General features: G+C 45.8%; 1 protein-coding gene across 1 annotated transcript in view; it reads left to right on the forward strand.

The window, feature by feature from the left end:
• Nucleotides 1–3,349: 3,349 nt before the first annotated feature.
• LOC124027970 (protein bassoon-like) overlaps nt 3,350–13,442 on the forward strand; it is a 170,991-nt gene continuing 160,898 nt past the window's right edge. The window contains 1 exon segment of the mRNA XM_046340159.1: nt 3,350–3,623. Coding sequence (XP_046196115.1) covers nt 3,445–3,623 — 179 coding nt within the window. The 5' untranslated portion in view covers nt 3,350–3,444.

The raw sequence follows: 13,442 nt of genomic DNA on the forward strand, positions 1-13,442 counted from the left end.
GCTGTCCATTGGACACCAGAGGGGAGGCTCAAGACAACGTGGCGGAGAACAGTCGAGACAGTTACAACATCAGCAGGGCCACAATGGAGAAGAGCCTTTGTTTCTGCGCTATGCTATGCGCCAGTCAGTGCTACAGGGTTATGGCTAGAAGCTTTTGTCAAATGAACATCAAAAGTTGAAATGTAACGCTTTTCTTCATCTAATTATCCTAACCTGCTGCATTAATTATCCCACCTGCTAAGGTAAATTATAACCCGCTACGAAAAGTCTGACAAAACCCATTCAGTCAAAACTGCGTGATGGGACGAGTGAGTAATGCTTGTTGAGAGAATTGCCAAGCAGGCGTTTTGTGCAGTTGCTGCCGATGTCCACTAGGTGTAGCTGTGATTACAGGATGAGTGCTGCTGAACTTTTTTTGTTTTTGTCACGGACAGTTATATAGTCAAGACTTCTCCACTGTCAGCAAGGCTTCGCACCACATGGATTCATTCCAATGCAGTGCCAGGTTGGATACTTTTAGGCACATTGTCCAATAGTATCATACAATACCATTCAAAAGTTTGGGGTCACTTAGAAATGTCCTTTTCTTTAAATAAACATTTTGTGGTCCATTAAAATAACATAAAATTGATCCGAAATACAGTGTAGACATTGTTGTAAATAACTTTTGAAGCTGTAAATAGCTTCTTTTTTTTAGAATTTAATTGATTTTAAATGGAATATCTACAAAGGACCATTATCAGCAACCATCAGGTCCTCTGTCCAGTGTCTGTTCTTTTGCCCATCTTCATATTTTATTTTTATTGGTCATTCTGAGATATGGCTTTTTCTTTGCAACTCTGCCTAGAAGGCCACCATCCCGGAGTCGCCTCTTCACTGTTGACTTTGAGACTGGTGTTTTGCGGGTACTATTTAATGAAGCTGCTAGTCAGTTGAGGATTTGTGAGGCATCTGTTTCTCAAACTAGATACTCTAATGTACTTGTCCTCTTGCTCAGTTGTGCACTGGGGCCTCCCATTTCTCCTTCTATTCAGGTTAGAGTCCGTTTGTTCTGTTTTGTGAAGGGAGTAGAACACAGCGTTGTATGAGATCTTCAGTTTCTGAACAATTTCTCGCATGGAATAGCCTTCATTTCTCAGAACAAGAATAGACTGATGAGTTTCAGAAGAAAGTTATTTGTTTCTGGCCATTTTGAGCTTGTAATCGAACCCACTTGCTGATACCGCAGATACTCAACTAGTCTAGAAAAGGACAGTTGTATTGCTTTAATCAGGACAACAGTTTTCAGCTGTGCTAACATAATTGCGAAAGGGTTTTCTAATGATCTATTAGCATTTTAAAATGATAAACTTGGAATAGCTAACACAACGTGCCATTAGAACACAGGTGATGGTTGCTGATAATGGGCCTCTGTACGCTTATGTAGATATTCCAGCACACTCACTCAGGGCCAACAGTGCAGTGACATGACCACGTTGGTACAGGCATTTAAAAAGGATGTTATCTTTCTCTTTTAGGCAGTGTATATTTAACTGGCAGAAAATAAATGGAGGTGGACGACAGTATGCTAACCCAATGCTAACTTTCATGCCTTTCCTTAACCCTAACCTTATTCTCATTGACATTATACCTAATTTTAACCTAAACCTTGTTCCTAAGCCTAACCTTAACCAAGTAATTTCGTCCCATATGCCTCAATTAAAAATGTTGTTCTGCCGGTTCAATACACTTTTCTTTAAATACACAACACAACAACAGGATCTAGTATTAGATTGTGTAACAACAAAAATGTTCCCTCATAACTCTATGTCACAACGCCAGGGAGATGAGCTGAATTGAATGTAGTAACTCCCCCCAATGTACTTGGAACATCTGAACATTTAATGACTTTAGGACCAAGGAGATGTATTCAAAATAGCTTCTGATGTTTTGTAATACTTGTTCATTCAGTTCATAAAATGTGCCCGTTTGTCCATTTCCTGAAAAGTTACAGGGAAGATGAAACATTTTAAGGAATTATGACTTGACATGCTCATTTAACATTTCCATGGCAGAGGTACATGCACACCAGTGCTGATCACACAGAAATACTAACCATTTCTTACAACAACCACACATCCATCATTGTCTTTGTGTCAGTGAACCTATCTATCTGCCAATCTCTTTCATCCCATTCGGTCCAAAATGAACCATTGACTGGCTTTTCACAGAAGTATTAATGGTTCTGAGGGGAGAGAATATAGATAGCCCTGTCAATGATGGAGTAGCCTGGGCTAGAGAGGAAATGAGATATGTTTATTCCCTTGGGTCCTGCAGAGCACAGCGTCTGGTCAATAGTCTGATCAGGTGACTCCTCAGTCCTCACCGATACACAGTGGCCAGAGAGGACTGACAGGGGAAGGGGACAGGGAGTCTGTCTACATCACGTAAGGCATCCTACACTCTATATAGTGCACTACTTTTGATCAGAGCTCAATGGGCACTGGTCAAAAGTAGTGCACTAAATAGGGAATAGGGTGCCCTTTGGAATCCATCCTCTGTCTAGTGCCCTTTGAGAATGTACCCTTTTTAAGAGAAAGAGAATGTGCAGGCTTCAATTGAAGATTTATTTTCTGCTGTTTAGTGGTTACTCATTTTCATTCTCAGAGATTAATTCTTAGTACAACCTGGTTAGCACCACTGACAAACCTCTCCTTGGAGCACATAAGAGGGTGTACAACCTGGTTAGCACCACTGACAAACCTCTCCTTGGAACACATAAGAGGGTGTACAACCTGGAGAGCACCACTGACAACCCTCTCCATGGAGCACATAAGAGGGTGTACAACCTGGTTAGCACCACTGACAACCCTCTCCATGGAGCACATAAGAGGGTGTACAACCTGGTTAGCACCACTGACAAACCTCTCCTTGGAACACATAAGAGGGTGTACAACCTGGAGAGCACCACTGACAAACCTCTCCTTGGAGCACATAAGAGGGTGTACAACCTGGAGAGCACCACTGACAACCCTCTCCATGGAGCATACAGTAGGTCTATAACAAACACTAGGTCTACACATGCCTTAGAAAATGGAGATGAATAACAGGTCACATGGATCAAATTCCCTGTATATTGGAAAAAGGTCAGTTTTCCTAGTGGTTCGGTGGGTTCAAGTGTCTTGCCCCCTCCTCGGGCATTGCGTGACCCCTACGCCTCCTACTAGGATCTATTTAGGCAGCCGAGACAAATTAGGATTTAGGGCACGCGCCCGTACGAGCGCTCTCCCGTTTGCGTCAGCACGCGTCCTACCCTTTCTGCCAGTGCGCGAGCTCCGTGCAGGAAACTGAATTGCAGGTGATGATGGCGGAAGGAGAGCAGCGTTGAGTTGTCTATGAGTTTTTATTCTAACTGTAGAAACCTCTGCTACATCGTTTCTCTCCTCCTAATCATCTCCCGAGACGATGGGAAATGAAGGCAGCATCGAGGGAGAGGGCCAGCCAGGACAGCCCGGCTCCACTGTTCCTTCTGCGAGTGCTCCATCTTCCATTTCAGCACCAGCGGGCTCTGGACAGCTCATCAAGCCCAGCAATGGTGCGCCAACAGGAGGTACAGGGGCCGGACCCGGCCCGGGGATTAACAGGTAGGCTACAATCTAGGACAGTTCTCTGCAGAACCGTGACAATAAAACGACAGTGTTTCCATTTCGAGGATATTTATTTATCGTGGCGGATGTCATGTAGCCTAGCCTATAGTGACCGTTTTTCAGAATGGGGAGAAAATACAGCTGATGTTTTAATGATCAATTTACAATATCGCCGTAACACATACGGATGATTCCTGATGATTCCTAGTTTTAATATTTTGGTTACAATGTAGGGTATGTTTAGAATATAGGCTACATTTACAAATGTGATGCATGCATACAATAGCAAAAGCCTCACGTTAACAGGCGGGTAAGATAAAGGCTATTGTATAAGCTATAAAGGGGAAGTAGACATTTTAAATCTTGAATGGCCACAGCTCTAAACTGTGTAATTTACAGCGTGCGTATTGTAGCCACCAAACTGAACATTTTCATTGATGAAGATTCCACGCCCGCTCTCGCATGGTGAGTGTGGGCCATCAGATTGTAGCTAGACTAGAGGGGCCATCTCTTTGTAAAAATGGACCGAAACACCTTGTTCATGTTATTTTACGTTTACTTTACGAGCGATATCATCTCAAATATGTACCTGTATTTAGCTGATAAGCAATTCCATTCATTTGTACGCTTTGATTCCACGATGGGCGTGACTTGTGACGCCCGCGGGGCGGCAAGGTTGCCTAGTGGTTAGAGCGTTGGACTAGTAACCGGAAGGTTGCGAGTTCAAACCCCCGAGCTGACATGGTACAAATCTGTCGTTCTGCCCCTGAACAGGCAGTTAACCCACTGTTCCCAGGCCGTCATTGAAAATAAGAATGTGTTCTTAACTGACTTGCCTGGTTAAATAAAGGTAAAATAAAAATAAAAATAAACAACTGCTGTGACCGTAGTGGCCTTCTCACGTGACGTAGATTCAGAGAATATCAATAATGGGCTATCTATGAGACCAATTACTATTTCCCACCAATGACCAAAGTCGCCTGATAATTGCCCGTCTAATAGGCGACCGTTACTCACTCGAGTTTAAAACATAGCATACTATCCATCATCACATAGCCTATCGAGATTATTCCAATAGAAAAAGAACAACGTTTATTAGGCTAATATTCTATAGAGGCGGGGTGAGGGGATGGAAGCATAGGGAGCCAACGTGTGTTCCCGGTAGCCTCTGAATCATTTGTATCGCCACACATTGTAAATGGTCGCATGTGCTGTTGGAACACCATATCGTTTATGAAACATCAATATTTTACCACGAACGAGACAATGAAGTGGATTGTGCAAACTCGAGTTTACAAGCTACATTCATGATTAATGTTAATGTTACAACAACGCCAAATTTTAATGAATCATATGCCCCACGTGAAGAATAGTGCTTTCCCTCCCCACGTGGCCTTTAGTAAGTTGTACAGTGTAGCCTCCTATGGTGTTTGCTATTAATATTAATTTGCAACTCATTATTCAATTGTAACACACACACACAGAATGCTGAGATGAAGACCTGTCTGTGGTGAGTTTGTATGTGTAGATTACCTACAGATGGATGGTCCCTAGCATCGGTGTGACTGGATGTCAAACTGAGGAGACCAGAATACTCACATACAGCTGCCTGCTTTTACTGTGTTATCGTCCCAAATGGCACCCTACTCCCTACATAGTGCACTACTTTTGACTAGAGCTCTATATAGTGAATAGGGTGCCAATTAGGACGTAACCTCATCCAATGTGTAGCTTACCTCTGACAGCCTGTATGTCTGCTGAAAAAGGTTCTCTGTTGTATAGTGTGAAGGTTGTGTATTTTCTGTGTGTTACAGTATGTATGTAAGACTATTCTTGTCCGTTTGGCATGACAATGAGTGACAAGGATTTGTCACTCAGGTTCTATTTTTACATGTGTAATATAATATTGATTCCTCACATGTCAGTGTCTTTCCAACTTGCTGGATGGTGGTGGTATCTCACATCACCAAGCGGTGACGAGCACAGATGGGTTGACGCTTGGTTCTGTTCGCTCTGCATTTTCTCCAGTTATGTTTTATGATGATACACTGTATATACAAAGGTATATGGACACCCCTTCAAATGAGTGGATTCTGCTATGTCAGCTACACTCGTTGCTGACTGGTGTATAAAATCGAGCACACAGCCATGCCATCTCCATGGACAAACATTGGCAGTAGAATGGCCTGTACGTGGCACGGTCATAGGATGCTACCTTTCCAACAAGTCAGTTTGTAAAATGTTTGCCCTGCTAGAGCTGCCCCGGCCAACTGTAAGTGCTGTTATTGTGAAGTGGAAACGTCTAAGAGCAACAACAGCTCAGCCGCAAAGTGATAGGCCACAGAAGCTCACAGAACGAGACCAAGTGCAGAAGCACGTAGCGCGTAACAATCGTCTGTCCTCGGCTGCAACACTCACTACCAAGTTCCAAACTGCCCCTGGAAGCAATGTCAGCACAATAACTGTTCGTCGGGTGTTTCATGAAATAGGTTACCATGGCCCGAGCAGCCGTACACAATCCTAAAATCACCATCTGCAATGCCAAGCATTGGCTGGAGTGGTGTAAAGCTGGCTGCCATTGAACTCTGGAGCAGTGGAAACACATTCTCTGAAGTGTTGAATCATGCTTCACCATCTGACAGTCCGACGGATGAATCTTAGTTTGGCGGATGCCAGGAGAACCCTAACTGCCCGAATGCATTGTTCCAACTGTAAAGTTTGGTGGAGGCTGGGGCTGTTTTTCATGGCCACTTAGTTCCAGTGTAGGGAAATCTTAACGCTACAGCATACAATGATATTCTAGACAATTATGTGCTTCCAACTGGACACCGTTTGGGAAGGCCCTTTCCTGTTTAAGCATGACAATGCCCCCGTGCACAAAGCAAGGTCCATACAGAAATGGTTTGTAGAGATCGTTGTGGGAAGAACTTGACTGGCCTGCACAGAGCCCTGACCTCAACCCTATCAAACACTTTTTGGATGAATTGGAATGCCGACTGCGAGCCAGGCCTAATCACCCAACATCAGTGCCCGACCTCACTAATGCTCTTGTGGCTGATGGAAGCAAGTCCCTGTAGCAATGTTCCAACATCTAGTGGAAAGTCCTCCCCGAAGAGCGGAGGCTGGTATAGCAGCAGAGTGGGGACCAACTCTATATTAATGGCCATGATTTTGGAATGAGATATTCGATCAGGTGTCCACATACTTTTGGACATATAGTGTATCTCAGCCAATAGCCCATGCAAATGAATTGGTGTGAGACTGCAACATAGATGTGTGTCGCTGTCTCTCTGGAGAGAGAAGAGAGAGGGAGAGAGAAGATAGAAACCCACTGTGATGTCTCATTTAAAAACCCAGTAGGTGGTTTAAAGGCTCACTGCTATCGTAGCCTCATATTCCTGACAACTGCCTTAAACAGGGAGACCCAAATCCAAAGGGAACAGATAGATGCTGGCGCTGTCTCAATAGCACCCTATTCCCTTTGTGGTCCACTACTTTTGACCAGGGCCCACAGGGAATATAGGAAGGAATATGGGGGCCATTTGGACCACTGGCCATGTGTGGTGACTGAGCCATGGACTCGCTGTCTTTACATCTAAGCTTTATTGACAACGTTTTCCCCATTGGTCTTCATCAGACATGATGAGGGTGGATAAAGCACACGGGAGCATAGATAGATTGCAGTATGCAGCAGACCTGGGATAATATTTGAATACAGATCCCCCTTTTTAAAACTATTTCTTAGGAAGTGACACTTTAAAACTATTGGATTGGCTGCCTTCAACTAATGGCAGGGCTGTATCTGCAATTGCATAGATATAAATTGAATGAATAGAGCACACACAATCTCCTATTCTGTATATGTCTATCTGACAGTCATATTTGATCTACACCATACATTATCTACATGTACATACTACCTCAATCAGCCCGAATAACCGGTGCCTGTATATAGCCTCGCTACTGTATATAGCCTCGCTACTGTATATAGCCTCGCTACTGTATATAGCCTCGCTACTGTTATTGAAAGATTATTCGAATCTGTGTTGATAGCTGGTAAAGGGCAGCACTGAGTTCCAGCCTAGGCATTGACAACTGCTTCTTGGGTGCGACCCTGGACCTGGCCATGACAAAGGAGACATGGGTGTGGCCTGCCTTATCCTCCACTCTAAGATAGGAAACCGCCCCATAAGCTCGCTCCGAAGCGTCACAGAACACATGCAGTTCCAGGAATGATCCCGGTTGGTCAGCACAGGATGGTACATAACATCTTGGCATTTGGACATCAGAGAGCTTCGTTAACTCAGTTTCCCAACAGATCCATCGTTCTACTAGGTCAGCCGGGTGGATTGGTTCATCCCAGTCCCTCTTGGTCTGCCACAGGTCCTGGACTAAGACTTTGGCCCGTGTTGTGTATGGCAGGATATACCCAAGGGGATTGTATTGACTGGCCAAGGTCCGATAGATGGTGCGCAGAGTGGGGGTTTCGGTACTCGGGGATGAGCGGTGCTTATACCCCAGGGTATCCGGTATGCAGCTCCACCTCAGTCCTAGAGTGGGCTCTTCTGGGTTAGCACCAGACTGCGTTAGCCATAGTTCACTGCTACTGGACCTAGCTTGTGGCGGGAGGTGCTGGATAACCTCCGCTCTGTTACTAGCCCACTGTCGGACCTCAAATCCCCCTTTGGACAGGAGATTCCGTACTTTATCAAGGAGTGATTTCGCTTCAGCCGTGGATGGGATGCTCTGTAAGCAGTTATCCACATAGAAGGCATTTTCCACTGAATCCAATACTTCTGGGTCACTGTCTGGATGCTCCCGTGCGTGTCTCTGCAGAGCGTATATGGCACAGCAAGGACTGCAGGTGGTGCCAAATGGGAGTACCTGCCATTCATAGATAGTGGGCTCTGCATCTCGTTCCATATCTCGCCTTATGAACCGGAGCAGTGTGGTGTCGGAAGGCAGTAAACGAATCTGATGAAACATGGCTTTGATGTCTCCACTGATGGCTGTAGAGTGCTGCCGGAACCGGAGAAGGACACCGAGCAAGGAAGGACCTAAGGTTGGTCCGGGGAGTAGACAGTCATTCAGGCTTTGACCATCAGCTTGGAATGAACAGTTGAAGACAAGTCTATACTTCCCACCATGTTGCTGGATAACATGGTGAGGGAGATACCAGGATTCACGGAGTGCGTTTCCCTCTTCATGAGCTGTCACTTCAGTGACATAGCCTGCCTTCACAAGGCTATGAATCTCTCGGTTATGAACTTCTGCAAGCTCAGGATTCTTCACCAGGCGTCGCTCCGTTCCACGCAGTAGTGAGAGTACAGCCCGTGTCGTGGTTTCCAGAGGATGGTTGGGCACCCGTAACAGTGGGGTTGCATACCTGTGAACGCCATCCATTTCAGTGGTGATGGTGCTCTTCTCCAGGAGGTCTAATGCATAGGTGTCATTTTTCGAGCGAGTGACCTCCTGTAGCTTCCGGTTGGAGAAGGTGTCCATCTTCCAGAGCATCTCAACATTCCGAAGGAGGTCAGTGGCTGCATCTGGATTGCTTCTGGTGAAGAGGACTTACTGTAACTGTACAGCTTGGGTGGAGAGAAGTAGATGGGATGGACCTTGCACAGCCCAACCCAAGGATGTATGGACAGCAATGGGTCCTCCTTCTGGTCCAGCTCGTATAGGCTCAGTCGGGGTGACGAGATGTGGGTGGTCTGACCCAATCAGGATAAGTGGTGCTACTCTGGCCAGGTTAGGAAGAGGCAATCCTCGTAGATGAGGATATTGTTTCTGTAGAACACTTAACGGGCAGGAGTGCTCTGCGAGATTCAAGCCATCTGCCGTGAAGGCATTGGTGATGTTATAGGCCACGTCCCTGTTTCATGAAGGTGAAATGCTAAAGGTTACAGCAGAGCCTTTCATTTGGATAACATCATGTCGCACCGTTCTGAGATTAAGGGTCTCGGGGGTCCCTTCCAGGTTAAGCTGACGGGTGGCCGCTGTGAGAATGATTGTTCTTTCTGACCCATCATCTAGAACGGCGAATGTATCAATGCTTCTCCCTTCACTTTGCAGAGTGACCTTAACCACCTTCAACATGACCCTTGGAGACCGGTTCTGCTGGTCGAGATACAGCTCCTTTGCAGCTCCTACCATGAGCATACTCGGCTCCTTCTTTGCATGGGGAATCTCACCATGCAACACGGTGAGATGGATTTCTTTACAGCGGTTGCAGGGTTTCCTCAATGTGCAGGTCTCCACCTTATGGCTACGGGCACACTTGTAGCATCACTCGCCTGAAGTGATCCAGGCCTTCAATTGAGTTTGAGTGAGCTTTTTTACTCTGGGGCATTTTTACTCTGGAATTTGATGTTCTTGCTCTTGAGAGGAGTCTTCTTCCCGGGTTCTTCCCGGCCTCACTATTTAAGTACATGGTAGTGGGATTTGGCCTTTTCTGTCCCTCCTGGTGTTCAAACTCCTTCCTTCCCCCTGTGGCTATGGCGGAGATTGTGGCCTGGTGAGCGATGCTCTTCGCCTTTGCCTTCACCTCCAACCATGCGGCCAGGTCTCTGAGAGCATAGGTGCTTCTCGAGCCCTCTTTCAGGATGCCCTTATTCAAACAATGTTCAATGAAACTGTCTCTGAGGTACAGTGGAAGTTTGCTAAGAAGGCTGTCCACGTGGGAGCCACATTTCAGCTCGTTCCCATCTTCTCCTTCAACGGATTGGAGCGTCGAGGCCAGGGATTGGACAGCCAGGTAGAATTCTTGGAAGGCAGCATGGTCTCCCATTTTAATTGGAGACGTGTTCAGGATGTTTTTTAGTTCATTCTGGACCAGCTGACGTGGCTCACCATATCTCGCCTTCAGGGCCTGGAGAGCTGCAGTGTATGGTGTTGCGGAGGGCATAAAGGATTGGGCCAGCCTGTATGCACTGGGAAACCGCAAATGATCCATTAGTACTTGGTATTTGTAGCGTTCTGACAGATGACCGTGAATACCCAGTAGACTCTCCAATGCCATTTCCAAAATGACAAATTCACTCTCCTTTCCATTTTCAAAGTATGGCAGTTTGGGTCTGGGAATTCCATAGGCTGAGGCTACTAGGAGTTTCATAATGTTGGCTCCCTCTTCTGTTTGCGTGAAGGATAAACCCAGGACTTCTGATGAGCCCACTGTGGCCTCATTGGGCCTGTCCCCTACTGTCCCAGACCCTCCATTTGTGGCAGCCGGAATTGGGCGAGAGCCCTCCGACCTGTTTGATGACTGGCCTGGCCCTGGACGAAAGGAACGATTTGCCTTGGTTGGTAATTGGTGGAAAGGCGAAGGAGTGATACTTTGTCCAGATGGAGGAATGCTAACTTGTGTCACTGGCATAGAGGGCGTTGGCGGAGCGGCCCGTCTCCCGTGCTCCGTGTTGGCTGTTGACCCCGGAGCCTCCGAGGACTGTGTGCCATGCTGTACCAGAGGGTACCAGAGGGGCAGATTGGGAAAGAAAGGCAGTGGTCAGGTCAACTCCCTGTTCGTTCCTCTCCAGGAATGATGAGACCATCTGTGCCTCCTCTAATTCCCTTCTAGCTTGACGGTGCCGTCGCTGCTGTGCCAGGTCCTTGGCAATGAATTCCCTTTCCTGTAGAGCTCTACGGGCCTACACATCCAATTGGTGACATCGTTCGTCAGCCTGTCGTTCCTCCTCAATCTGACGCTCAATTTCCTCCAAAGCTAATACTTTCATCCTCTCTTGTAGGACAGCGGTCTGTTACTCGCTGAGGGCTAGTGAATGGTGGCTGCCATGGCCACTTCCAAAGGGGTATCCACTGGTTTAACTCCCACTCCGTCTAGAGTGCTTAGACGATTTCCCATTAGTTAAGGGGTGAGCGGAGCCTGCCTCTGGAAGCTGGTCGACCTGTGCAGTAGGAGTTACCTCCTCCATAGGTTCTTCACATAGACCACTTTCCTGCTCCAAAGCAGTTTCCGGTCCTTGGCTCAGAGGGGATGGTTGAAACGTATAGTTGATCCATCAACACTTTGAGCTCTGGTGGGCTTGCCCTTTGATGTCGGAAACTCGACCACATAATCCTTAAGATAACCAGGTGCTTGCCTGGTTCTTCTGGTGTTGCTGGTGGTTGAGGATGAAGCCTTTGTTGCTTTAGGCTTAGCTCCTGGATATTTCCTTTGTTCCAAGACCTTTCCCTCAGCTGCTCTCTCCCCCTCGCTTCTTCCTTCCAGTGGAGACAATTCTTCCCTCTCCGCCTCCATTTCCTTTTCACCTGTCTTTGGTTCAGTCATCATCCGGCTCAAAGGACCATTGAAAGATTATTGGAATCTGTGTGGGTAGCTGGACAGGTAGGATGACTTACAGTGAAGGTGAACAGGTGGTCACGTGTCAGGTGACAGAGGAATGGATGAGACTGAGGCAGGAATTCCTTTAACCATAAAGTGGTATATTTACTGAGTAGTCTGTGCTGCATCACAAAGGAAACAAATAACATGTATACAATCAAATTCATAATCAAAGATCAAATCATATCAGTCATTATTAACATAAGTTAAGGAATTCAACAGTCCAGTTCATTAAGAAGTCAATAGTAATCATCCGCGAGTCATTTAGGCTCATAACTATTTATCATAAATCATGAAAGAATACAAACAGTGAATGGTTATACATGTACATTTACATTTAAGTCATTTAGCAGACGCTCTTATCCAGAGCGACTTACAAATTATACAATCTATAATCTCCATGATCAAAGTCAGTTAGCAAACAATGACATTTCTCATTTCACTCTTTCAATTGTCTTCGTGTACATATAATTAATTTCAATACACATGAACCATATCGATTGCATAATTGGCCTATGAGGATCCGTAGGGCCGTGATCATTGACAATTCACATTACACAATATGTTTGAAGATACGCTCCAAGCCGCGCTCCGCGGTAATAACTATGAACAGTAACTGAATGGCCCACTCTCCCGATCGCCACTGATAATTCAGAAAGGTAACATGAAAGGTAACAGAGTCGGTGGACTTACGTGGATTCATGGACGCACAGAACTTCTGGATGAGATGGAATTAAGGAAGAGAAAGCAGCGAGATCAGGCGATGGCAATTTCCTCCTTTTATGGAGTTGAGATCTGTCGGACATTTCCACCTGACCTAATTAAAGCGCCCCTGGCCCAGCTGAGTAAATGGCAATGAATTAAAGGAGTATTCCACCAACTCCATGGGCCTTTTCTACAGTTATAGCCTCTCTACTGTTATAGCCTCGCTACTGTATATAGCCTCGCTACTGTTATAGCCTCGCTACTGTTATAGCCTCGTTACTGTTATAGCCTCGCTACTGTTATAGCCTCACTACTGTTATAGCCTCGCTACTGTTATAGCCTCGCTACTGTTATAGCCTCGTTACTGTTATAGCCTCGCTACTGTTATAGCCTCGCTACTGTTATAGCCTCGCTACTGTTATAGCCTCTCTACTGTTATAGCCTCGTTACTGTTATAGCCTCTCTACTGTTATAGCCTCTCTACTGTTATAGCCTCTCTACTGTTATAGCCTCGTTACTGTTATAGCCTCTCTACTGTTATAGCCTCGTTACTGTTATAGCCTCTCTACTGTTATAGCCTCGTTACTGTTATAGCCTCTCTACTGTTATAGCCTCTCTACTGTTATAGCCTCTCTACTGTTATAGCCTCATTACTGTTATAGCCTCTCTACTGTTATAGCCTCTCTACAGTTATAGCCTCGTTACTGTTATAGCCTCTCTACTGTTATAGCCTCTCTACTGTTATAGCCTCGTTACTGTTATAGCCTCGT

This window comes from Oncorhynchus gorbuscha, linkage group LG03 (genome assembly GCF_021184085.1).
Source record: "Oncorhynchus gorbuscha isolate QuinsamMale2020 ecotype Even-year linkage group LG03, OgorEven_v1.0, whole genome shotgun sequence".
Classification (NCBI taxonomy): Eukaryota; Metazoa; Chordata; class Actinopteri; order Salmoniformes; family Salmonidae; genus Oncorhynchus; species Oncorhynchus gorbuscha.